The 27,299-nt window shown below is 48.3% G+C and overlaps 1 protein-coding gene across 3 annotated transcripts; it reads left to right on the top strand.

The window, feature by feature from the left end:
* Positions 1-6,850: 6,850 nt before the first annotated feature.
* Positions 6,851-27,248, top strand: FFAR4 (free fatty acid receptor 4). 3 transcript variants are annotated; one of them, XM_078077353.1, is made up of 3 exons: positions 6,851-7,330; positions 16,254-16,382; positions 24,950-27,248. In XM_078077353.1, the coding sequence occupies exons 1-3, from the start codon at positions 6,920-6,922 to the stop codon at positions 25,337-25,339; spliced, it is 930 nt and encodes a 309-aa protein (XP_077933479.1). In that variant the 5' UTR covers positions 6,851-6,919; the 3' UTR covers positions 25,340-27,248. The 3 variants fall into 3 exon arrangements, with proteins under 3 accessions (XP_077933479.1, XP_035928376.1, XP_035928377.1); XM_036072483.2 differs by having other exon boundaries at positions 6,851-7,486; XM_036072484.2 differs by lacking the exon at positions 16,254-16,382 and having other exon boundaries at positions 6,851-7,486.
* The last annotated feature ends 51 nt before the right edge of the window (positions 27,249-27,299 follow it).

Below are 27,299 nucleotides of genomic sequence, written 5' to 3'. Positions count from 1 at the left end.
CAGGAAGGGCCAGCGAGAAGGATCCTTGCTGCCACAAAGCCCACAGACGATGAGGCAGAGCCACAGGGAATTCACGTGCAGGTCGTTCCCTGCAAAGGATGCTCACTGGAGGGGCGCGTGCGAGGGCGCGGCTTGCCAAGCCCAGGCCCTGCCTGCCAGGCCAGAGCTGCGGCTGCATCGACCCTGGGGAAGGGGTGCCTTTTCCTAACTGTATGCTCAGAGCAGGCACTTTGTCTACTTTACGTGAAGCACTGTGTGTGCTAGCTGTGGTCAGGCCCCCAGATCTTGTTGAAAGATCCCTGCCCTGGGCTCTAGTTCATGCAGACTCCACCACCTGGGGCCAAGGACTTGTCCTTCTTCGGTTCAGTGTTTTCACTTTCCAGTCTCCACTTGGACTTCCTTCTTTTGTCGATAGGTACAGTACGGACTGTGGAGAGGCGCACAAAAGCACGCGCCCTTTCCCAGGTGTGGCCTGCTGTCGGCCGCCTCCCCCTGTGCGTAGTGCCTTGTCTCCCTGGGAACTCTTGGGCTTCCTGGACAAAGGAGCAGGAAGAGCCTTTCTCAGAGCATGAGGTGGCCTTCCCTCCTGCCCCCTCCCACCCCGGCCCCCGCCCCAGCCTGGCTGAGGCTATTACTCAGCTGTGAATGTTCAGAGCAATTGGGTCTGGGGGGTGGTGGGGACCCTCCTTGGCAGGATGGGGACAACAGAGGCAGGAGGAAGACTTACAACCTTTACACAGGGACAAGTGCCCTTTGCATTCTGCTCCGGAGTAGATCCTAATTTTGCAGGAGATACCCTGAGCCCTACAAGGACTTACATCTCACACTGGATAGATATAGACAGGTAAACAGGCAGGTGACAGACGGTGGGTAGACTACTCACAGGGAGGTTTGCAGAGGAAGCCATGGGCCAGTAAGCATTTTTAGACAAACTTTATAAAATTTTTCCAAAGGAAAATTTAAAAAACCACATGCAGAAAAAGTCCTCTCCTCCTGTCTGGTTAAAAATATAAAATAAACAGGCACAGAAGTCATCCCTCAATGCGGTCTTCCCTTTAGCTCAAAAACTAGACTGTCCATATTTACACTTGGTGGATCCTTGTCTCCCCTTCTATCATTTTATCTAAAGTGGAAGAAGCAAAGGAGCATGATAATAATAGGTTTTTTTTTTTTAGTCTAATACTCATTTTATTTTTTTATTAAAATAACATTGACTTATAACGTGATATTTGTTTCAGGTGTCCAACATAATGATTTGGTATTTGCGTACTTGGCCAAATGATCACCACTGTAAGTCTAGTTAACATCCATCACCACACAGTTATAATCTTTTTCTTTTTTCTGGTGAGAACTTTCAAGCTCTGCTCTCTTAGCAACTTTCAAATATGCAATACAATATTGATGACTCTAGTCATCAATGTTGTACATGATATCCCTATGACTTACTTATTTTATAACTGGAAGTTTGTACCTCTTGATTGCCTTCACTCATTACCCACTCCCCAAACCCCCTCCCCTCTGGCAACCACCAATCTGTTCTCTGTGAGTTTTGTTTTGTTTTGCTCATTTGTTTTGTTTTTTAGCTTCCACATATAAGTGAACTTATATGGTATTTGTCTTTCTCTGTCTGACTAATTTCACTTAGCATAATACCCTCAAGGTCCATCCATGTTGTTGCAAATGGTAAGATTTCATTCTTTATGGCTGAGTACTCCATTGTGTGTGTGTGCATGTGTGTGTGTATGTGTGTGTGTGTATGTCACATCTTCCTCATCAATTCATCCATTAATGGACACTTTGGTTGTTTTCATATCTTGGCTATTGTAAATGATGCTGCAATGAACGTAAGGGTGCATATATCTTTTAAAATTAGCATTTTAATTTTCTTCAGATAAATACCCAGAAGTGGAATTGCCAGATTACATGGTAGCTAGACTCACTAAGAAAAAAAGAGAGAGGGCTCAAATAAATAAAATCAGAAATGAAAGAGAAGTTACAACTGATATCAAAAAAATACAAAGGATCATAGGAGACTGCTATAAACAATTATATGTCAATGTATTGGACAACCTAGAAGAAATAGATACATTCCTAGAAATATACACTTGTCTAAGACTGAATCATGAAGGAGTAGAAAATCTGAATGGACCAATTATTAGTAAGGAGATTGAATCAGTAATCAAAAACCACCTAACAAACAAAAGTCCAGTAGCAGAAAGCTTCACCAGTGAATTCTACCAAATATTCAAAGATTTAATACCCATCCTTCTCAAACTCTTCCAAAAATTGAAGAGGGGGGAAAGCTTCCAAACTCATTTTACAAGGCCAGCATTATCCTGACACCAAAACCAAAGAAGGACACCACAAAAAAAGAAAATTGCAGGACATTATTCCTGATGAACATAGACGCAAAAATCCTCAATAAAATATTAGCAAACAAAACTCAACAATAAATTAAAAGGATCATTCACCATGATTAAGTGGGATTTATTCTAGGGATGCAAGGATGGGTCAACATCCATAAATCAATCAATATGATATACCACATTAACAAAGCAAAGTATAAAAACACATGATCATCTCAATAGATGCAGAAAAAGCACTTGACAAAATTCAACATTCATTTATGATAACAAACTGTCAACAAAACAGGTATAGAGGGAATGTACCTCAACATAATAAAGGTCATATATGCCAAGCCCACAGCTAACATCATCCTCAATGATGAAGAGCTGAAAGCTTTTCCTGTAACATCAGGAACAAGACAAGGATGCTCTCTCTTGCCACTTTTTTTTTTTTTGAAAGATTTTATTTATTTAATCATTAGAGACAGAGAGAGAGAGGCAGAGGGAGAAGCAGGCTCCCAAGGAGCAGGGAGCCCGATGCGGGACTCGATCCCAGGACCCCGAGATCATGACCTGAGCCGAAGGCAGATGCTCAACCATCTGAGCCACCCAGGCGTCCTCTCTTGCCACTTTTATTCAACATAGTACTGGAAGCCCTAGCCAGAAAAAAAGAAATAAAAGGCATCCAAATTGAAAAGGAAGAAGTAAAACTGTCACTACTTGCAGATGACATTATTTTATACATAGAAAACCCTAAAGTCTTCACCAAAAATAACTGATAGAACTAATAAACAAATTCAATAAAGTTGCAGGATACAAAATCAATACAAAATAATCCCTTGTGTTTTTATGTACTAACAATGAACTATCAGAAAGAGAAATTAAGAAAACAATCCCATTAACAATTACATCAAAAAGAATAAAATATCTAGAAATAAACTTAACCAAGGAGGTGAAAAGCCTATATACACTGAAAACTATAAGATCTTCATGAAGTAAAATGAAGAAGACAGAAATAAATGGAAAGATATTCCATGCTCATGGATTGGAAGAATGAATATTGTTAAAATGCCCATAATTACTCAAAGCAATCTACAGATTCAATATAATCTCTATCAAAATTCCCATGGCACATTTCAGAGAAATAGAACAAACAATCCTAAAATTTGTATGGAACCACAAAAGATCCAAATAGCTAAAGCAATCTTGAGAAAAAAGAACAAAACTGGAGTCATCACGATTTCAAACTATATTGCAAAGTTATAGTAATAATAGTACTTAACAACTCTGAGCAATAAGTACCACTCTTGTAATGAGGGCTCAGCCTGCAGTTGCCGGCTGTCTTGATTCCGAGGAACTTGTGAGGTCAATCCACCCTGATGACTTCACATCCTGTCCCGTGGACCACGGACATTTTATAGCTGTGCCCACCTGGGGCCAGAGCAGCAAGCTGAGTCTCACCTGTGGTTTGGTTAAAGGGATTACAGAGTCTTCCGTGAAATGCCTACGGGGGCCAATAATACCATTTCTGGCTTTTGCCACTAGGTGGGACTTTACAACAGGCATCAGCAGTAAGAGGTATAGCCTGGTGAGGCAACAACCTCTGCTACAGGGATCTTCAACCTCAACACTATTGGCATTTTGCGGCCGGGCGATTCTTTGTCGTGGGGACTGTCCTGTGCATTGTACAGTGTCCAGCAGCAGTCCTGGCCTCTCCCCGACCCACTGAATGCCAGTGGCAACCCCCAAGTTGTGACGACCAAAAACATCTCCCTATGTCTCGGCAGCTGTGGGTGTGTGTGTGTGTGTGTGTGTGTGTGTTGGTGGTTAAGAGCAGGGGCCCTGGGGTCAGACCACTTAAATTTAACTCCCAGTGCCTGTGGCGACTTGATAAGCACCCCATGAATTTAATAATTCATGTGAGCACGCCACAGAATTTATCCTCCAAACCAGGGCAATTTGAGAGGGAAGGAGGGTTCTAATAATAATTTCATAGCTGGAGACTGTCTCAGCAAACAGGGATGTGTGGTCAGTCCTTTAGTCCATAAACAGTGTTGAGCGCTGGACGACTAGTGTGCTAAGTGCTTTACGTGTAGGAACTTCATTTAATCCCCTTAAGACCCTAAGAGATCAGTACTCTTAGTATACCCTTTTTATATATGGGAAGACTGAGACTCTAGTGAGTTATATAGTCAGTATTCTTTTTTTTTTTTAAGATTTTATTTATTTATTTATTTGGGGGAGAGAGAACGAGCAGGGGGAGGGGGAAGGGCAGAGGGAGAGGGAGAAGCCAACACCCTGCTGAGCTGGGAGCCAGACCCCAGGACCCCTGGGATCAGGGCTTGAGCCGAAGGCAAACACTAAACCGACTGAGTCACCCCAGTGCCTCAGGATTCTGATCTTGGCAGGCGAGTTTCCAAGCCTGTGTTCTTAGCCATGTGCCCACGTGTGCTTGGGTGCCCAGGGAAACACAGGACTACTCAACATCCACTGGACTCCCCATGAACTACTAGCCTTAGGTCATTCACAGTTTCAACCTGAAGCCCACTTAAAAAATTCCGTTTTCAGGGGTTATTGTGATAAAAAGCAGACACACGAAAACCACTGTGGAGCAGGAAATGAGAGTAGCAGTGTCCAGTCTGATTCCCAGTTTTGCAGAGCTCAACAGGTGCACCCTCCCATTAGGAAGTCACTATGTCTATTTAAGAATGAAACAAAACATTATTTTTTCATTCACCTTTATTGTTTTCCCAGATGGCTACTAAGCTCTTAGGACATAAAGTCTTAGTAAGTCATTTGGACACAGCTGCTTAATAAATGAAACTGTCAGGTATTTCTTTTGGCCTGGGGGTGCCACGAAGGCAATGTAAAAGTAAAAAATTCGGGAAACTTTGCACTCACTGTTTTGCCATTGGAAGAACCTGGAGGGTAATGATGGAGAAGACCTTCTCGCCCTGCCACCCCACGTTGGTTGCTCACTCTGGGGAAACCTATCCTGTCCCCATGGCACACGAGTCTGTGCTAATGGAATCCACCCCCCTACCTCCACCAACCCTGTCTCTCTCCCTCCCACACACACAGCTCTCTTTTCCCTCACGCAAAGAACGAATATACCCTGACCCCAGACAGTTGCCAAATCCCATATGAGTTCCCTTTCTTTCAACCTCTTGCCCCTTTTCAACAGTGTCAGGAAGCACTCTTGAAGCACCTACAACTTGGATTTCCTCAAGTTTTCGGTTGAACATCTTCCACGGACATGCAATCTGCTCCTCAGGTCAGAGGTCACGCTGTCAACACATGACACAGTGATAAGCAGACTGCATCCCTTCCATAGACAGCACCTCAGGCTGGTGTGCCAAATCCTGAATAAATACACAGACAGAATGCGGCCCTGGGAGAGGCCTGGGAGTATGGCAAAGGGGAGAGGGGCAGTGGGGGAGGGGCCGGCCAGGGAAGTAGTCACTGGGTCTAGGGTCACAAGCACATTTTTCATTCTCGAACTGCCTAATTGACTGTAACAGAAAACTAGACACTGTGGGGGTGGTGGAAAGACATGGGGCAGGGGACCCAGCTCTTATTACTAACCAGGGGCCACCTTGAACAAGTCACTTCTCACTATGCCTCAGTTTCCTTATATATAAAGGGGACTGGATTGCCCAGTGCTTCTCAAATTGGGGTGTTTGAGATACATTCACAGCCTGTGTGTCCGCCTGAAAATCGTGGAGTGTCTGTCTTTCTGGGGTGCCAAGCTTATTCAAGATTTTTGGGACCCCACTCTTTTTACATGAAAGCATTTTTGTATCCTTGCTTGTTGCTCAAAATGCAAAATGTACATACATTTTTATTATAGAAACTAATAACTGATGACATTTCAGGAGCAATTACTATGTGCCAAGTGTTCATCTCTTTATATGATCCTCACAATTACCCAATGAGATATTTTAGTCCCATTTTATAGACGAAAAGAACCCTGGGGAACGGAGAAATAAAATAATCTAGCCAAGGTCACATGTTACTAAGCAATGATAAAACAAACGATTCCCTCTCCCCCTCCCCCAAAAAGGTCTGGGCCCATTGCAGAGTGCTTTGGAATCTACCCCCAGACCCGCAGGGCTTCTCTGATAAGCCTGAACAACATAGATCTCCAAAATGATCTCCAAAGCCCAGCTCTGACACTCCTAAATCAATTTTACTTAAATCGATGGATTAGGGGTTTCACACACAGGATGCCCCTGGAGGATGACAGGAGCTGGGGAGGGCCTGCAGGGGTTCCAGGGGGTTCTCTAGGTGGGCTTTCCCGGCCTCTCAGGCGCTCCCCCAGAGTCCGAGGGCGTGAGGCCCGGGCACCGGCCGCCGCCTAGCCCGGGTGTCTGCAGCCCTGTGTCGCCTGGCACTTCCTCCTTCCCGCGCGCCCCGGGCTCAGCGCGCAACGCCCAGCGCCGGCGCTCCTGCGGCGGGAGGGGGCCAGAGGGGAGATGTCGCAACCGCCTCCCTCCCTCTTTCCCCGCCTTGGCGCTCAGTCGCCTCCCAGATGAGCGCGCTCGCAGACGGCTGCGGGCCGCGGGGCGCCCGGCATGTCCCCTGAGTGCGCGCAGGCGGCGGGCACAGGGTCCCCGCGCAGCCTGGAGCGGGCCAACCGCACCCGCTTCCCATTCTTCTCCGACGTCAAGGGCGACCACCGGCTGGTGCTGACCGCTGTGGAGACGGTCGTGCTGGCGCTCATCTTTGCGGTGTCGCTGGTAGGCAACGTGTGCGCCTTGGTGCTGGTGGCGCGGCGTCGGCGCCGCGGCAACACCGCCTGCCTGGTGCTCAACCTGTTCTGCGCGGACCTGCTCTTCACCAGCGCCATCCCGCCCGTGCTGGCCGTGCGATGGACCGAGGCCTGGCTGCTGGGCCCGGTCGCCTGCCACCTGCTCTTCTACGTGATGAGCTTGAGCGGCAGCGTCACCATCCTCACCCTGGCGGCCGTCAGCCTGGAGCGCATGGTGTGCATCGTTCGCCTGCAGCGGGGCATGCGGGGCCTGGGGCGGCGGGCGAGGGCCGCGCTGCTGGCGCTCATCTGGGGCTACTCGGCGCTGGCCGCTCTACCCCTCTGCGTCTTCTTCCGCGTCGTCCCCCAGCGGCCCTCCGGCCGGGACCAGGTGAGCGCCGGGCTGTGCGCGCCAGGCAGGTGTCTGGGGCGGGCTGGCAGCCGGGGATCCCACGGAAACGATGACCTGGGATAATGAGTAACAAAAACAACAGAACAGTAAGAGGCGATTTGTTGCATTTAATCGTTGTGTCACTGTACCGGGTGCTCTGAAGTTTTAGCTCTAAAATTTCACTGCAGCGACGTAGGTCCCGTAAACGCCCTCCAAAACCTTGTAAGTGGAGTCCCCCAAACGCTTGCAAAGTGCACTCTTTATATTGAGGTTAGTGAAATAGCGGGGAGTTTAGGAGCCAGCCAGATAGAACTTCGAGGATCCGGAATGGCTAATCGCATTCGTGTATACCGAAATCTGCTTTCTCGCAGGGTGCTACGGGACTCTTACTAGCACATCCACTTTACGTATGAGGAAGCTGAGGCACACAGAGGAATGACTTGCTCAGGGCATCTCATCCTTAGTGCGAGGAGGAGCCGAGATCGTGCTCAGCAGATTCAGCGCGGGCTGGGTAAGGGTCCTGCTTTGAGAACCAGAGGGTAGAGTCAGGGAGAAAGGGCATCGGAGACCCAGAGACCCCAGACCCAATGCTGCCACTAGGGGTGTTGTGATCCTTTCCCGGGGCCTCAGTTTTTCCAAGTGCAAGACGGAAGGATTAGACTAGACCACAGGATCTCTCCCCGGGGAGCCTGGCATGATGGGTGGCTTCAGAGTATCCTGGGCGCCCGAATGTTCAGCAGATTCCGGACGCTGGCAGATGAGCTTTATTCTGAGCAGTATGCTCAGAGCTGTCATTAGGATCTTTGTGGAGGTCCATGACCTTAAAAAAAAGGTTCTGCAGACAGTTCATGACATTGGCTCGGGTCCACTCCAGTTCGGCAGTCCAGAATCACGGTCCAGAATCGCGGTCCACGTCTGTTCCTGTTGCTGCCCCGCAGCGCTGTTGAAGTTTGTGCGCCGAGATTCAGTCCAGGGCGCGGCACCTGCAGGCCCGCCGGGTGGAGGACAGTGGCCAGCGGTTCTGGTTGTCATCCGAGCGTACTAGGTTTTCTGCGCCTCATGGGGAGGGACAGAGAGAGGACATAAGTCTGTACGCCCTTTATAAAGGAAAGCAGGAGTCCTGCTCTGGGCTCAGCCTCTCCGAGGGTCTGCCCTAAGCTGGTTTTCCCCCGCCCCCTCCCTTTCTCTACAACTCACTGGTTTTCTGGCCTGAGCAAAACCGTCACAAACCACAGTCCCAAAGAGAGGCCTACCCAGTGACCAGAAGGGAGTTAGAAGGTAGGCAGGCATGGGAATGAGATGTGACCTGGGGGAAGGCTTCCTGCGACAGAGATGGACACAGTCTGAGCAGAGGATGCCCTCCTGGGTGTGTGCTCTGGAGCGTGGACACAGATGTGGGTTTCTCTGGGGGTCTCCCCAGACCAGTCCCTCACACAGGCCTTTTAATGGCTTGTGGGGAGAAGTCTGCATCCCGTGTAAGCAGTCTCTCTCTCTCTCTCTTTTTTTCTTTTTAACACAAATCAGACCTCCTAATAGTTTATTTTTTGCATGGAACATTGTGGGGTTTTTGTTTGATTGTTTTGTTTTGTTTTAAGGCCTTGAATGACTAATAGACAGGAACCATGTCAGGCCTGTGGCACTTGATCAAAGAGCATGGAAGCCTGTGGCCGTGTCCCCTCAAGTGGGGGCCAGGATGGCTGGGCTCAGCTGAGCTAGTGGGGTGCCATCAGCATAGCGGACCAAGGACCCTAACCTAGTGGGCAGGCCTGTCCTCCTCAGCCCAGATGTACTGGAGAACCAAAGTGGGTCACTTAGATGCTTCTAAAATAAGTGAAAGACCAGGCCTCACCCCAGACCGGTTGGATCAGCTGGAGGCTAGGTTTTGCCACTGGCCTTTTGATTTTTTTTAAGTTATTCTCTCACGGAATAACAGTGTTTCTGTATTTTTCACAGACCTTGAGGGACTTTTCCCTGTTTTTTTTTTTTCTTACAGAAAACAATGACAGTCAGGAAATTAAAGATCAAATAGACTATATCTTCAGGGTATCTTATGTTCCCAGACATGTACCTTGTGCCCTTCCCTTTTACAACTGTTTTAGGTACACTTAGACTTAATTGGCAAATAACGCTAAAAAAAAGTGAGGCTCTTGTCTCTTCCCAGACTAAAACTGCTTGCTTACATGGACACAGGTGGTTGTTTGAGCAAGAAGGCCTTCTCTCAGATGGGGGAGCTTCCCTGTTTTGTCACTCTGTATTTTACCTCTGGTAGGGTGTCTGTGTGGTCGGAGCCTTCGAAAGCACTTCTGGGATGACCAGAGCTGAACTGTGAGGGGCTTCCATGGAGACTTGTGTTGTGGTGGCTTTCCCTCAGTTTCCCTTGGGGCGGGCATGCAGACCTCTCCTTTATAAACGCAGAAACACCTCCTTGGTCATAGAGCCTTTGGAGAGGGGTTGGGCAAAGCCACTGGGAGAGCACCTCAGAAGCACCTCAGAAGGTTGAGGGCTAGGTGAGTTGGTCGCAGGAGCCCTCCTCCCTGAAATTAGGAGAGGGGGGGCAAGGGAGCTTGTAATAGAAAAAAACCAGATGGTCCTTTTGAACTCCCCATCCTCTTTGTCTTTTCCCCACCACGTGCACCTGCCAATAAGCCAAGGAACAGAAAAACTCCCCTGTTCCTCAAGGGCTGTGACCTGAGCATTTAGGAAACAACTCATTTTATAGGTGAGCAAACTGAGGCTCAGGGATGGAAGAAATAAGTTGAAAGAATGAGAAACAGGGAAAAAAAAAAGAGTGTGGCCATTTAAAAAAAGAGACAGCAAAGGATCTAGGCTAGACGGAATGGAGTCTCACATTTAAAATTAGCAAAAGCTTGTTTTCTTAATCCTCTGTTCCCAGCTTCCTGTCTGTAGATTCTGCCCGCCCCTTCCTACTTGGACACTAAATACGGAGGTTTTGGATGGGGGACACTTTCCTACCCAAACCACTGGCTGAGGGAACTCACTAACCCCAAGCACACACTGGCCGCCTCCTCTTGAGGAGGGCTAGCCAGGGCCACAGCGCCTCTCAGAGCTTTCTGCCAATCCGAGTGCCCCCCAGCTCCCCAGAACAGCAACATGAGTACCTTTGTCCATTTGGGCAGTGGGTGCCCCGCAGTCCAGGGTGACCAGCCTCCCTCAAACTTCTCTGCGGGGAGGATGAAATGATAGACACGCTAAGAATGATAGATAATTTGTTATTCGGAGTGTGGGCTCTGGAGTCCAGTGTTCCGAGTCTGAATCCCATCTCTGTCATTTAGGGGCTGTGTGACAGAGGCGAGGGGTCCCCACCTCTATACCTTCCTTTCCTCATTTGTAGAACTGGTGTGATGAGAGTAGAGCCTTATAGGATTGCCATGGGGACTAGTGTTCAGTGAGCGAGGCAACACCTGGTACATACACAGTTAAGCACTCAAGAATTGCCAGCTATTATTAGTTTCCTTATCTTTGGTTATAAATATTTCAAACATTCTTTAAATAGTGTAATTCTTCTGATTGCTGTAAAACAATAGACTGCCATATTTTTTTTTAAAAGATTTTATTAATTTGACAGAGAGAGACACAGCGAGAGAGGGAACACAAGCAGGGGGAGTGAGAGAGGGAGAAGCAGGCTTCCTGCTGAGCAGAGAGCCCCATGCGGGGCTCGATCCCAGGACCCTGAGATCGTGACCTGAGCCGAAGGCAGATGCTTAACAACTGAGCCACCCAGGCGCCCCAGTAGACTGCCATTTTAAGAGGGTGGACACATTCTAGCAACAGAGACATCTCAGCCAGGTCCACTCAGCCTGTTCCAACGGGATTCCTGCCTGTGTGTGCTGTGGCTCTGGCAGGCACTGACCCCCTTTGGCAGGTTGGGGGGACTGTCCACCCCGGCCAGAATGTGCTGCCTATTCATTGCACAAACATTTACCGAGCACCCGCCCCCTCGCCCCACTGCCCTCACCACGAGTCACATGACCACGACGGCGTCCTGATCAAGGAGGTGCACGTATTGACAATGCAGATGGTCTCAGACCCTGCCCCAGTTTGGTTCTCGCAGAAACCCTATAAATAGGTGTTCGTATGTTCATTTTCCGAAGGGGGAAATGCTAAAGTCACAGAGCAGACAAGGGATGGAACCAGAATTTAGCCCTGGTCTGTGCTTCTCCCCGTGCCTTTTCCCGCGAGTTCACGCTTCCTTAGGAGCCCTCTGTCTTACTGCTCTGCCTGCCCCAATCTCATAGCAGGCCGGAAGGCCGTCGTGTCTCCCCTGAGTGTGAACTGGCTGAGGCGATAAACACACTTGGCTGGCCTCTGTTACTATTAGAGGATACCTTTAAGATATAAGTGCATCTCTTGCCTTGATATGTTCTTTCTCTTCTGTTGGGAAGCTGGTAGACAAGGGGATATCCACTAGAATTCCCACTTCCTTAAAGTGCTCTCGAAGTCTTCCATTTTGTTTGAAGAGGTGGAAGAGGGAGAATGGTTTACAAAGGGACCCTCAGGGCTACTCGGAGAAGCATCACTAGAGGAGTTGACAAGAAATAGCTGGAATCAGGTGGCATTTGCAAATAAGTCAGCCAGGGTGGAGAAGGGTCCGCATTGAGCAGTGCCTATAGATAGATGCCCCCATCCACAGGGGAGTCTTCTCAGAAGAGAATGAGTGGTATCTCAGCTGTAGTGAAGATGAAAGGCAGTTAGCCAGACATGGATGTGGGGGACTGGAGGGACATTACAGGCAGAGGAAATAGCCCATGTGTTGGCAAGACATGGTGCTGGAAGGAGTGGCAGGGGCCAGCTGGAGAAGGGCCAGGTGTGCCCATGGAGGGAGGTTGGACTTACGAGGTGAGAGATGGCGTGGCCTGGGAGGGGTGAGCCAGCGAGACTGAGATACGGGGATGCGGGGGGGCGGGGTTGGATAGCTATTAAGGCAGAGCTTAATGTTTCCCTCTGAGTGGGGAGGGAGGAGGGAGACAGCAGAAAGCCCATACTCTGGTTGCTGGCAGCGTAGGGAACAGCGACTCCATGCCCTGAGTCAGGGATGGCAGGAGGTGCAGCCTTCTGGGGTGGGACATCGGAGTCTGACATGCCTGTGAGGCAGCCTTCGGAGATGTCCTCAGGGCACAGGGGCCAGTCTGGGGTTCAGGAGAAGACAGGGCTGGAAAAAGCATCGGTGTCTTGGAAAAGAAACCATGGAAATGGATGAGATTGCCCAGGAGAGGTAGAGGTTGGGATGGGGATACAAGTCACACTTAACCACACCAAACACCCTTGTACGTGGCCTCCTGCCTTCATCCCTTCTGGTCCCGACAACTGAGCTCCAGCCTCCCCATTCTCCTGACTGAAGCCCCATCCCTCCAGGCACAGTGGACTCAGCCCTCCCCCCTGCCCCCAGGATGCCGCTCTCCTCTGGGACTGCGCTCGCCTGTCCCCAGTAGCTCTGGACACTGCGCCTCGCTGCCCTGTATTGAAGCTTCTTAGCACTTCTCTCTCTCCCTGAGCACATCAGAGCCCCCTTGAGGGCAGGGGCCTCGCCTTGCCCATCCTCACTGTGGCCTACGGTGATGCAGCCACCAGGGCTCGAGTCAGCAGGTGGTTGAACAAAGCAATTAAAGGACAGTCGCTGACTTGGCCAGCTCTGCTTCTGTAGCTCAGGAACAAAGCAGAGCTAGCCCTTTGGGTTTTCAAGTTTCCTTTTTAAAATCAGGAAACATTTCAAATGTGCAGAAAAAGTAGAGGGAATATTATAAGCTTCACGTCTCCCACCTTCCAGAGCCTACTTACTACCACGCTCCCTCCTAAGTCACAGCCCAGGAAAGAATACCTAGAATCAAAATAATATAAGTCAGACAGATTTTCCCACAAAAACACAATCGTAATACCAGGCCAGCTCTCTGACTGTGCGCCTGGTGCCTGTTGTTAGATTTTTAAATGAGAATAAACACTGCACTTCACCAAGGATACCATATAAAGCTTTCTAAAGAGCATATAAATCCGTCATTCGGTCCACACAGGCCAGTTGCACCGTCCTTCGGTCATGCCTGGGGGTGCTGTGCAAAGTTCTTATCTTACTTCCTTATCACACTCCGTGCTTAGAGCGAGCGCCAGAAATCAGAAGGTAAAGGAGCATCTTCATCAGAGTCATGAAACTTCCTGGATGAGTTCCTTGTTTTTGTTGAAAAAAAAATAGCTGGTTAGGTTTGCTAAACTAGCATGATAATCTGTGTTTCATGTTTGATGCTCATTTCTTTTAAAAATGGACTTTTATCGCCATTTTTTTTTGCTTTTATAAAATAATATAGGAATTCTAGGGCGCCTGGGTGGCTCAGTTGGTTAAGCGACTGCCTTCGGCTCAGGTCATGATCCTGGAGTCCTGGGATCGAGTCCCACATCGGGCTCCCTGCTCAGCGGGGAGTCTGCTTCTCCCTCTGACCTCCCCCCCCCTTATGCTCTCTCTCTCTTTCTAATAAATAAATAAATAAATCTTAAAATAATATAGGAATTCTAGAAAATTCAGATAAGCCAAAAGAACAAAAATAACTTGAGTCCCACCTAGAAACAGACACTTAATTTTCTGGAATGTACCCTGCAGCCTTTTGTCTACGCATGTGTGTCAGGGTGGGTGGGCACGTGTACACAGGTGTGTATCTGTTCGTTCACACCTACGCATTTTCTTCAGCATCACGGGACTAATACAGGCAGAGTGTTTGGGGATCTACTTCTTTGTTCCTATCGAAGGGAGAACACCTGGCTCTATTGTTATACATTCTACAAAATCATGTTAAGCCTGGAGAGATTTTGGCAGACATTCTGGAGAAGGCTTTTAGAAAGAGGTGGGGGCCTTTGGGGGTTTTAAGAAACAGTTCTGGGGCCTGTTTTTCTGCCCTCCTGGTACCTTTTCCTATCTCAAGTATAGGAATCAGAGACCAAGGCACATTCAGGGCTGGAATCATCTTTTCTGATCGCTGCTCCACCATATTTGCTGGTCCGTGTTGCCCACCAGTGTAGTAGGCTGAGGGCATGGTGGGCAGAGATCATCTCAAAATAATCACCACACTGCCAATACTCAGAAGATCCTTGAAGGATACACATTTCTTTCCAGTTACCACAATGTAGAAAGATCGAATGCACTTTGTCCCCTTGGGTGTGGACGGTGGGGATGGGGATCGAGGGCCAAGTTTTTGGAATGACTAGTACATTTGTGAGCCATCTAAACGAGACAGGAAAAGGAAGCAACATTCTCACCCCCCTTTCAAGGTATAAATACCATTAAAGCATTCTTCCCTGCTCGACTTGCCTTAAGAGTTTTCTTGGTAGGTCCCTGGATTTCTTTTATAACCACTTAGCTCTCCGGAGAAGATATTATATGATTAAAAAGAACTACACTTTTAGTGTCTTAGACTCTTGTTTTAAGAAGATGTTTCCAAGCCTTAGTTTTCTCTTCTGTGTAATCGGAAAAATAATAATATGCATTTCAATATGGTTGTTGTGAGCATTCAAGGAGATAATGTATGTAAACTGCTTCCTGGCTTAGAATAAATGCTCAGTGAGTATTTTCTGTTAATACTGAATAGGAAAAGAAGTGCCTATTCGTTTGCATTTTGAGTTTGAGCACCCAATTATGATATATGTGATAAAAGTTCTTTGCCCTTGCTTAGTGTAGCATTCAACACATATTGGCCAAATGAATGAATGATGCTATAAATCCTACTACTACAATTCGTTAAGATGCCTTGTCCATCAAACGTCAACAATGTGCTCTTTTTACACAGAATGTGCTCTTGAAAGTCTGCTCTATGTGTTCAGAAGTGTTTAGGGCAACTTGGTTTCTAAATAGTTTGCTCCTATAGTCAAGCAGGCGCGGGAAATTTGTGTTTGGGAGGAGAGACAGACAGACAGATCTCTTTTCATTGACCTATTTATTCTTTGGAGGAAATTGTTGCGGCAGCTCCTAGTAACTATGTAATAATGTCCCCACACGCTTCGAGGTTGGTAATTAGCGTCAAATGCTCGAATTCAGCACAACATACTGACGACAGCAAGGTCACAAACCAGGCCTTTCCGCCCCATGCCAGTGGTTTTCCATCTTATGTGGGGCTGTCGTGTGAGCCTCTGCAAGGAGAGACACGTGAGGAGAGAGCTTCCAAGGCTGGGCCCCAGGATTGTCTTGGGGTAAGCTGCGGCTTTCTTTGATGCAGCTTGACGCATTGTAGACATTTGCACGTCCCCTAAATGAACCCTTAGTGCCTTAACATCGTTTCTGGTGACTTCAGTGGTCCCAGGGTGACTGCATTGCAACCTCGCGCCTGTTTGTATATGCTTGTGTGTAGCATGTCACTTCCAATCTATGTGCAGCACGTCACTTCCAATCTAGGGTTGCCATCTGTAAAATGAGGGGCTTGGCAGAGAAGGCTCCAGGGCTCTTGGCAGCTCACTCTAAGGAAGTGGGAAGAACACTGGGCCTGGAGTCATGCCCGGGAACTAACTCGAGCTGTTACCAGCATGTGACCCTGAGACCCAGTTGCATCTCCTGGAGAATGGGCATAATAATTGTGGTTATTCTGCGGGTCAGAGAGAAATGATTCGTAGGTGTGTTTGCCTGGGCAGGGGAAGAGATGCTGAGCTTCCTTGTCATCCTAGTTGCGTCGTGGTAACACCCCAGTGTAACAGTTTGGGGCACCCTCCTACTGGGACTGAGCTAAAGTCAAATAAGAAGCCACCATGGAAATGACGTTCTCTTCCTTCTTGTAACTAGGAAATTCTGATTTGCACACTGGTTTGGCCCAGCATTACCGGAGAAATCTCCTGGGATGTGTCATTTGCTACTTTGAACTTCTTGGTGCCAGGATTGCTCATTGTGATCAGCTACTCCAAAATTTTACAGGTATGTGTGCTTCAAGTGCCACAGCTGAACTCCACTTGGGCTAGGGATGTTTCCGATGGAATCAGCCTCCAGGTTGGAAGTTACCTTAGGGTTCACGCCAGTCCAGTCCTGGCTCCCTGCCCAGGTCCACCCTTCTGCAACATTGAGGGGCAAGAGTTTGGTACTTAAAAAAAAAAAAGTTATATCTTTATGACTGTTATCATTATTTTTATTATTTTGCTGATCACTAAAGCAATGCAAAGCTCATTATAAAAAATTAAAGACATGTAGAAATGTGTAACACAGAAATCTACTCCCACTGTTAACAGTTCAAAGTACATTTTTGAGGTTAATTTTCTTACAAATTTACCTATATACATACTTTTATACCATATGTGTGTATATATACATATAGACATATATATATGATAAACCATATAAAATGGTCAAATATCAACCGTATATCATGGTTCAACCCAATGTTGGTTTGTTCGTTTCAGATTTGAGATAACACTATTTGTAATTTCCTTTTTTGGCTTAACACTAGATTGCAGTATCTTTCCATATTTGTTTTTATATCTCTGCCTCATTTTTTTAATGGCTTCATGGTCTTCCATCCTATGGATGTGACATAATTTATTTTATGGACTTTTGGGTTGAGTCCATTGTTACCCATTACAAACAGTGAGGGAGACTCTATACAATACTATACAAATATAGTGAGGGAGAATGGACACGTCTAAAAACTTTTCACTGAAGTATAATATACATCCAGAAAAGCATACCCAGCTCACAAAGTGACCACACTCCTAGAAGCAGCTCCCAGAAACAAAACGAGAAACAGAACATTACCAGAGCCCCTTCCTGTGACTGTCCCATTGCTACCCCACACTCCCAGAGAAGGTGCTTTTCAAAAGTGCGCTGAACAAGGAAGTGATCGCTACCTTCGAAGTGAGTATGTACAGGGACAATGGGAAGGACCTTGCCAGCCTGGCTCCTGCCTCTTTTTTTTTTTTTTTTTTAAGATTTTATTTATTTATTTGACAGAGAGAGACACAGCGAGAGCAGGAACACAAGGTAGGGGAAGTGGGAGAGGGAGAAGCAGACTCCCCGCTGAGCAGGGAGCCTGATGCGGGGCTCGATCCAAGGACCCCGGGATCATGACCTGAGCCGAAGGCAGACACCCAGCCGACCGAGCCACCCAGGCGCCCCTGGCTCCTGCCTCTTGACGCAGCCCATTCACATGGGCCCAGGCAGATGGCGTGTGTTCATGCTCATCTCAGAAGGTTTAATGCAAGAAGTCCTCTTGGAGGTTTATAGTTGTTGAATCTTGGTTTTTATTGCATATTACAGGTCATCTGGCAAACGAACTTATTGAAGTGGGGCCCTGTAGGTCCTGCTTGCTATCCAGCCACTTTTATGACCCTTTCTTTGTAGCTGAGGATCTGTAAACTTCTTAGAGGCTCAGAACCCAAAACCAGGCCAACCTCCATCTGGTTCTGCTAATCCTGGGTCCTGTGGGAAATGGCCTGCCATGCTCTTCTCTAGACTCTTCCCCACCAGTTGACTTGTGACCCATAAGTGACACCCAGCCTGGGCCTTTTTCATGAGGCAGCATCAGGCCTGGAGTTAAGGTCTGTAACATGTTTGCAATGAGGGCCTGGCATGTGTAAATGCTATATCAGTATTAGCTGTTATTACCTTAAAAGAAAGGAAGTAAGGGAAAAAGGAAGATAAATTTAGAATGAATTCTTTAAAAATTATTTAACAAATATTTATGTAGTATTTACAATGTGTCAGGAACGAATTCATTTAATCCTATTAAGAATTACAGATGAGAAAACCAATGCACAGAGAGGCTAAGTAACTTGCCCAAGATCACAGAGCGCATAAGCAGCAGGATCAGGACTTACACTCGGGCAGTCTGGCCCCAGGGTCCCAACACCTTAATTCCTCAGACATTTGTTAAGAAGCTGCTCTATGCAATGTGTTGGCGGGGAGTGGAGATTGGTCAAGAGTGAGCAGGCCATGTTCTTGATCCAGAAGGAGCTTTAACCTGCGGCAGACTGTTGAGTGTTGTGCAGATGTAGGAAGTGAATGAGGGGAAGGAGAGAGAAGAGCAAAGGGCCGTGAAAGGCAGACACGGAGACAAGAAAGGGCTCTTTTAATAACCCAGTTTTTGAGTCCTTGCTGTGTGGCCTTTGGCAAGATACTGACTTTCTCTGAACCTCAGCTCCCTCATCTGCGTAATGGCGATGCCTCGGATGGCATAGGATTGTTGGGAGACAGGTCAGAGATACTCCCTGCCCATAGCAGGGGATGAGTAAACCACTTCTGTTGTTACGTGTTAGGCAAGGTAGCCCCTCTGACCCTTCTCTCAGAGCATGCTGGGGAAAGCTACCGTTGAGATTTTGAATAAACCGCAGGGCGCAGATTTGGAGCATGGCAAGAATGAGGAACCAGGAACTGACGCTAGAGCAGGCCTCGCTGGCTGGAGCAGGGCTCCTCCAGGGGCAGTCGCACTCCCGAGTTCCCTAGAAGCCGCCAGGGCTCGGGTCTGCCCCTATGTACTTCACCTCAGACTTCTCAGCCACCTTCTGAGGGAGGATTGACTTATCCCACCGTCTTCCATCTTTCTGTCAGGCCAGGGCCCACGCAGAAACATTCCAGGAGCCCCCAAGGGCCCTGATGATTTGGGGGAGGTGTCCTGGTATCCATCTGCCTCTAAACTGCAGGTCATCACTTTCCAGATCCATGGCCAGCCTTCAGTTCTTCCCATCACAGACCCCAGGATGGCTCCTGGATGAGACAGAATATGGATCATGACTCACAGTTATGAAACAGTGCTCTGAGTAGTGACTCAAAGATATCAGTTAGAACCCATCGATTCCCTCACACGTTGAGCAAAACTCAAAGCCCTCACCTTAAGACCCTGTGTGATCTGGCTGCCCTCTAACCTCATCTTCTCACCTTCTCTTGTGGCCACATTGGCTGTGGGGCTGTTCCTCACGCATGCCAACACACAGCTGCCTCAGGGCCTTTGCACCTGTGATTTCCTCTTGTGGATCTCTATTCCCCCAATTTCTGTGCGGGCCACTCCCCCATTCCATAAGGTCTCTGCTCAAAAGGCTCTTCCCCGGAGACCCTCCTCATCATTCTCTAGTCCCTATTACCCTGATTTATTTCTCTTCAGTGCACTTACAACCCCTGTCATGTTCCATTTATGTGGATTTATTTGTAAAGCATCTGTTTGCTCACTAGAATGCAAGCTCCATGAGGGCCAAGACTTTGTTTTGTTTCCTGCTGTAGCTCCCTGCCTAGCACAGAGCCTGGCTTATTCATTGTAGATACTCAGTAAACCCTGAATGAGTAAGATGCAAACCTTGGCTCACATTGAAAGGGCCTACAGTACCTTCTCCTTTTGGGCGTGAAAATCACTGAACAAGATCACTGAACAAAAAGTCCTAAGACCCAGATTCTAGTCCAATCTTTATTACTGTGTGACCTTAGGCAAGTCATTTAACTACTGTGGGCCTCAGTTTTGTCTGGAGCTAGATAGGCCTCAGTGGATTGCTTAACACAATAAAATGAGAATGCAGATATGATAAAATTTTGAACAGGCTGCTAGACTTTCTTTTTTTTTTAAGATTTTATTTATTTATTTGACAGAGAGAGACACGGTGAGAGAGGGAACACAAGCAGGGGGAGGGGGAGAGGGAGAAGCAGGCTCCCCGCAGAGCAGGGAGCCCGATGTGGGGCTCGATCCCAGGACCCTGGGATCATGACCTGAGCTGAAGGCAGACGCTCAACGACTGAGCCACCCAGGCACCCTGTGGCTGCTAGACTTTAATTGGAAAGAGATCTAGCATTGTGATATTGAAAATCATGCTAATGCAAATATAAGACTTAAAAAAATTTACTTTCCACCCCACTAGCCAAACTTACTGTTGCCCATTTCCCGGGAGGACTGTGATGTTTGTCCTCACTTTGGACCTGTGGGTTTGCCCAGCGGGTAACTTGGAAGCAGGTAAGCTGCCAGGTGGATGGAGCGTCCGCACAGGCCCTCATAACTTGTGTCTCTCTCCCTCCGAAGATACTCATAACTCAGACACACTGGATCAGTTTTTCAGCTGAGATTCTTCTGTCAAGAGCATAACTCTGTAAAATGAACATCAGTGTTATTCAGCTATTTTCATAGAGACACAACTAGCAAACCATCTGAAGCCTGAAGACACAAAACTCCACTTGCCACCCCTTTCCCTCTGACTCAGTTTCCATGTATGGGCCTGAGAAGTGCCTTCTTAAAGTCACCCTGATCTTTGATTGCTCTAAAGCGGCATCTCCCCTAAAGCACTCTCTAGAACTCCATGGGCTGTTAGAAGTTAGAAAAGGGGGGCCCTGATCCCATGAGTTCAGGAAATGCTGATGAATCAGTGTCAGGTGGGTCTCTTACTGCAGGACTTCCGAGAGGCTTCATTACACGAATGTACTTTGCGAGTCTCCAGCACAGGAATAGAGGCAGCGCTGCTAAATCTGACCCCAGACCCCCCTTTTCCCCCCACAGAGCATCTCTCTGCACTGGTGCTCCGTGGGTCTCCTTTGGGGAACACTGCTCTAACGTCCCTGGCCCGGGCGCTGCTTCTGCCCTACGTACGCAAGGATGGAGAGCAGGCCTCAGCTGGGCTCTTCGCTTCCAGAGCTGCTCCGCGAGCTCAGGCCGGTGGCCTTACCCACCGTTCTGCCTTCCGTCCTTCCCCTTCCCTCCTGACTCAAGCATGCTATACATCTTCAGTGGCTTTTTCCAATCAGTACCTTCCCAGGGTAATAGTCTCCCAGTCACTCCCAAGTGCCTTCAGTGCGGCCGTCCCTGCTGGCTGTTGGGGCTTGGTTTACATTTCTCGTTCCCCATCCTCGGTCTCCATGGAAAGCCGGGTGGGCAGGGCTCCCTTCTTTCTTGCTGACTAGCCAGCACTTGTAAGAGTACGTGGCACCTGGTAGGGGCTCAGTAAATGTTTGCCGAATGAGAGAGTGAGCGTCTAGCTTCAAGTTGGAAAACCCTCCCCTATCTCAGCGCTCACCTGAGAAATGAGCTCCGTTTTAGCTAACCATGAAGGCGTTAGGTAGTGAACGTGCAACCCCTTCTCCGCGTCTGGCCCTTCCCCAGCTTTGGGGCCTGCTTGCTGGTGATGGAGAGGGAGGTGGGCCCTCTGGAAAGATGGAGTCTATTGTCTGAAGATTCTAATCTGGAGGTTGCTGATTGACCAAGCAGCCCCCAGAGGAGAGCCAACCCCTAGGGCACGAGCTATGTCAGTGGGGACCCGCCTCTCCCTGCACCCACCCTTGGCAACCATGGTGTGGAGGCACAGAGCCGCAGAGGGGTGAGGTGGAGAGAGGTTTCTTTCAGGGCCTTCGGGCACTCACCTGGGTGTGAAAGCAGTGCGTCTCAAAAGGACAGTTTACAAAGTGACTCTTTTCAAAGAACTGGGAGAAAATCCCAGATCTGTTGGCCTAAATTAGTAGTCCCCATATTTTAGTCAGCAAGGATCACCTGGGAGTTTGTGAGAAGTTCAGTTTTCTGGGCCCGCTCAGACCCACAAAAGTGAGTATCTGAGAGTGGGCCCAGGCACTTGCCTGGTCATTATGACAGGGTGGCCACGGACCACACGCCTGGGTGCATCGTCCTCTCTCCTCGTAGCCCCACAGTGAAGAGCTCAGACGCCTCCCCCTGAGGTGTGCTTCCCCCCCACCCTTGACCATGAGCCCTGAGCAAGTTACCTCACCCCTCAGAGCCTCCATCTCTTGTCCCCAAAATGGGGCAATGACAGAACCTACCCCATAGGCCTGTTTTAAGGATTAAGGTTAACCCTCAAGTTGGTCAAGCATTGAATTTCTCCTAAAACACACGAAGCATTCTGTGCAATGACAGAGACATTTTGAAGCCCGGGTAGAAGTTAACTCGTCTCGCCATCTAACATGGGGAAGGGAGCAACAAGGAGCCACACTGGATTATAAGGAGCCCAGCTTTTCGCACTCCCTGAAAGTAGTGGGAATCATGGGCAGAGGAAATCGTAGCATCAGTCAGTGCTAAAAACAGACCCAACCACTTACCCACTCGGACCGTGAGTCAGCCCGTTTCTCTGTCTGCTCCCAGTCACCGTCAGGCACTTGCTAGAGCCCCAGGCCACAGAAGCCACAAGGCTGCCCAGCCCCCAGGGAGCCTGTAGTCTGTGGGTGGTCAGAGGTAGCCATGACGCGTCAGCAGCGACCACATGGCACAGGCCACGTGGCAAGGGCCACGTGAGTACCGGAAACAAAGCACAGCGGGATGCCACTTGGGAGAGGAACCGGAAAGCCTTCTTGGCGTGGCTGGCATTAGAGCTTGGGGTCATAGGTCAGGCAGAAGGATTTCCATTGGCGGAAATAGTAGAGGGTAGGAAGGAACTAGTTTAAGATTAAGAGCATGGGCTGGAGTCAGACTGCCCAGGTTTGAAACCCAGTTTTGTGACTGCTTAGCTGGGCACTGTTGGGCAAGTTCTTCAACCTCTTTGAGCCTCAGTTTTCTCATCTGTAAAACGGGGATCATCAAAGTACATCTGTGTCAGAATTGTTGGGAGAATGTAAAGAGATAAGCCAAGGGATATGTACAGGGCCTGGCACGTAGTAAGTGCTCAATAAATAGGAATGTACATCCACATCACTCAAAAAATATGTCTAAGACACTGTATGAGGGACTCAAGCCTTCTTGGCAGGGTAACGTGGACAGCATAAATGATGAGGCTGCTGTTGAAATCTCCCTTATGTGCCCACCCTTGTGAGGGGACTGTCCCCCTCTGTATGAATGGTGTCTGATCTCCATGTAGCCGGTGGTGGGGCCAACAGAGCCCACTGATCAGGGGATCATTCCCAAATGGCCCACACTCCAGGCATCGTGGGCCCTTCCCAGACCAGCTTCATTTTCAGGCTGACTCCTGGCTACAGCTGTCCTAGCAAATGAGCAGCCTCCAGTCTCCGCCACCTTCCACTGACCTCACCTCAGGGGCCTGTGGCAAGACTAGGATCCAGGTCAGTTGCTCCTATGAAGGAAAGGAACCAAATGTGGGAGTTCAGTGCTCCCTTTCCGCCCGGACTGGCCACACCCTCATGCCATCTCCCACTGCCCCTTCTGCCACCCAACAACCTGGAGGGGAGGGGAAACAGACTAGTGTGTGTGCTGCCACTTCAACCAGTACCCCTCCCCCTTAAGAAAGGCGAAATAAATAAAATACCCATCAATAGGGGCCCGGATAAATTCTGGAACAGCCACACTCTAGAACCTCTGCAACCACTGACACAATAACAAATGAGGTGCCTTCTCTTTGGGCTGATATGCAATGAGCACCAATATAAACTGCTAAGCGAAAGAGAAGAAGGGTTAAGAATGAGGTGTGTGGCATGGTCCCAAGTGTGTGCAAAGCAGAGTGCAGACATCTGTGTTCCCGTGGCCGGGCCTGTGTGTGATAGCAGAGTGTTCCCAGAAAGACATACGGGACCCTGGTCACCGGTCTCTTCCAGGGAGTGGAAATGGAGGGCATAGGAGGCCACAGGCCTTATATTTTTAATTTGATCTGCTTCGGTATCATATTGTTTGAGTTTGTACCTTGAACACACACTGCTTTTATACAATTAGTTACTTACCTCTTTCAAAAAAAAAAAAGAGAAAGAAAGAAATACTAAGGAAGATGTGTGTCTTAGTCTGTTTGGGCTGCCATCACAAAATACCACAGACTGGGGGCACCTGGGTGGCCCAGTTGGTTAAGCGGCTGCCTTCGGCTCAGGTCATGATCCCAGGGTCCTGGGATCGAGCCCCACGTCCGGCTCCCTGCTCAGTGGGGAGTCGCTTCTCCCTCTGCTTGTGTGCGCTCTCTCTCTGACAAATAAATAAATAAAATCTTTAAAAAATAAATAAAAGGCCGAATTAAAAAAAAAAAAACCCACACAGATTGGGTGGCTTGTAAACAACAGAAGTATATCTGCCATAGTTCTGGAGGCTGGAAGTTGAAGATGAGGGAGCCCCCCTCCAGGCTGCACACTGCCCACTCCTCACTGCCTTCACACGGTGCAAGGGCTGAGGGAGCTGTCCCGGGACTCTCACCTAACGGCACCGATCATGAGGGCTTGGTGCCCAGAACCTGATCACATTCCGAGGGCCCCGCCTCCCAGTGTCACAGCCCTGGGAAGGCCGTAACATTCCACCATATGAATGTGGGGGGATGCCTTCAGACTGTAGCAGTGCACTTCTGTTCATGTATTTCTCTTCTAGACCATCCAATTCAGCCTTTTCACTTCTCTGCATCAACTCTATTTACAATATGGATGAGTTTCTGCCTTCTTTCTGGGGGGGTGGGGGTCAGCCAGGTGCCCCATTTCCCCAGAGCGTCCTGAGTGCAGGCCGCTGAGACAGGTGCTCTCCACACAAAGTTCCAAAGCCAAATTGTCCCAGGGCAGCAGGGATGGCAGATTCCAACGCTGGATGCTTTGCTCCTCCTAAGTCAAAACCCCCCAACATCCTGCAGTAAATCGTGGTCTGGCTCTGTTTGGTGTTCCTGCAGATCACGAAGGCGTCAAGGAAAAGGCTCACGGTGAACCTGGCTTACTCAGAGAACCACCATATCCGCGTGTCCCAGCAGGATTTCCGGCTCTTCCGGACCCTCTTCCTGCTCATGATCTCCTTCTTCATTATGTGGAGCCCCATCATCATCACCATCCTCCTCATCTTGATCCAGAACTTCAAGCAAGATCTGGTCATCTGGCCATCCCTCTTCTTCTGGGTGGTGGCCTTCACGTTTGCCAACTCAGCCCTGAACCCCATTCTCTATAATATGTCACTGTTTAGGAATGAATGGAGGAGAATTTTTCGCTGCTTCTTCTACCCGGAAAAGGGAGCCATGTTTACAGATACGTCTGTCAGAAGAAATGATCTGTCTATTATTTCCAGCTAATTAAATTTTCTCTATAGGCAGAGTTTATCACCCTCTGGAAGGCCATGATATGTTTTCAAAGGTAGTGAATTTCCAGGACCATCACATCAGTGTAGCCTGCTTTAACAAAATGTAACCTATGCAAATACACATTTATAGCACCAGTCAATTAAGGGGTGATCATTCAGTATAACAGTTTTACCCTTTATAAAATGTTTTGCTATGGGTTCCTTTTAAATATGAACTTTTTTTCAGTATGTTTGTAATATGATTGAGTTGAATACATTTTTATTTATAACTGTTCAGCAATCACATTTCTTACATGTAAAGCACACCGTGCTGGTTTCTGGAATGATTCTTGGAAATGATCCAGGACCCAGATTTCTCCTTGAAGGGTCACAGCCGCTCTAGGTATCCCTCCCCTCCTCCCACCAGACTTGCAAGGCCTTAAGACCGTTCACTAATGTCAAGAGCACTTGAGGAACTTCCAAGGAATAATTAAAGGCGACTTTAGTTTTTCACTTATAAGAAATGCCATGGACCCCTTTAGGAGAAGCCATGTCATGAAATCAGAGAGGAGATAGGATGATTCAAAACATCGAAAATGAGAGCACAAGAGATTCCCTCCACAAATCCACCTGTCAGGTCCTTCTTAAGGGAGGGACCTATCCTTATGGAGCTTACTTACCTTCTATTCAGGGGAGAGAAGCACTAAACAGAAGTCAGTAGATAATATAAATAGAAGTCAGTAGAGAGTGGAGTAACATCATGAAGAAAATAGGACAGTGATGGCAATTTGGATGGGGTAGGGAGGGGTCTAGGAAGACCTTTCTGGGGGTGATATTTGGGCCAAAAGGTAAATCACAAGAAAGAGCCAACCATCTGAATCCAGGGGAGCAGGGCTTTGCAGACCTTGCAGACACTGGTCCTGGTGCAAAGGGGTTGGTATACTTGTGGGACAGAAAAAAATTTGGTGTAGGTGAAGCCAACTATTGACTGAGCTTCCTCTATGCTACAAACTGTCCCTGATGCCAGGACAGATGGGTGACCTGCTGGAGCCCATTGATTAAAACCAGAGAAGGTAGAAGGCTGGACTGTGTAGGGTCTGGGAGGCCACAGAAGGAGTTTATTCTGTTCAGTGGGCAACCATTGGAGGTTTGCAATTAGAGACTGATATGACCTAATATCTATCTTTAAATATGACCCTGGCTGATGTGCAGGGAATGGACTTTGAGGAGCAGGAATAAAAACAAGACCAGTTAGGCGGCTGCTGAAGTAGAACAAGAGGGAAGTCAGAGCTGGGTGGCCCGGGGGGGGTGTTGTGAGAAAGGATCTCAGAATCACTCTGAGAAGGCAGAGTAAGCACGATTTACTGATGGACAGGATGTAGAATGTGGGGGAAAGAGAAGATTCGAGGGTGACTCCTGACAGTGGTTGGATGGCTGGGCAGGCCACAAAAATGGGAACGACTAGAAGAATGGCAGGTAGGAGAACCAAGAGTTTTGTTTGGGGCATACAAATTTGAGATCCTAATGGAAAGTAGGCAGTTGGATGCAGGGATGTGGGACTTGGGCCCAAACATACAATGCTAGGAGTCATCAGGTAGTGTTTACAGGTCTACGGTTTTATGAAATATCCCTGGGACAAAGGGATGGGGAGAAGAAACCAGAGCCAAAGAGAACCTGTCACTTGGAGGCTGGGCAATGACTGCAACTCACAGCAGCTTGGGGCCTAGCACGTAGTAGGTGCTCAACGAGTCTTTGTTGCAAAGTAAATCAGCGCCACTGGTTGTCATTGTTCATGAGGTTTCTTGAATAGCTTGCTTCTGAAGTAAGATTTATGGGGATCACAAGCTTGAGAACAAGAGGACAGCAGGGATCTTTGGTTCATCTTTAGTTACTAGATTTGTTCATTAAAGTTGTTTTGTGAAGTGATGTGTGGCTATGTTATGGGCGTCTGGGATCATCAAACTGAGGCTGAA

This window comes from Halichoerus grypus, chromosome 7 (genome assembly GCF_964656455.1).
Source record: "Halichoerus grypus chromosome 7, mHalGry1.hap1.1, whole genome shotgun sequence".
In the NCBI taxonomy this organism is placed as follows: domain Eukaryota; kingdom Metazoa; phylum Chordata; class Mammalia; order Carnivora; family Phocidae; genus Halichoerus; species Halichoerus grypus.
The sequence above is the reverse complement of the archived record's forward strand: the minus strand, read 5'-3'. Positions and strand labels throughout refer to the sequence as shown.

Bases quoted from the DNA above. Each gene is read 5' to 3' on its own strand.
- FFAR4 (XM_036072483.2), top strand. From the start codon at position 6,920: ATGTCCCCTGAGTGCGCGCAGGCGGCGGGCACAGGGTCCCCGCGCAGC. The intron at 7,487-16,253 runs GTGAGCGCCGGG...TCTTGTAACTAG, and splicing joins GGCCCTCCGGCCGGGACCAG to GAAATTCTGATTTGCACACT. The intron at 16,383-24,949 runs GTATGTGTGCTT...GTGTTCCTGCAG, and splicing joins GCTACTCCAAAATTTTACAG to ATCACGAAGGCGTCAAGGAA.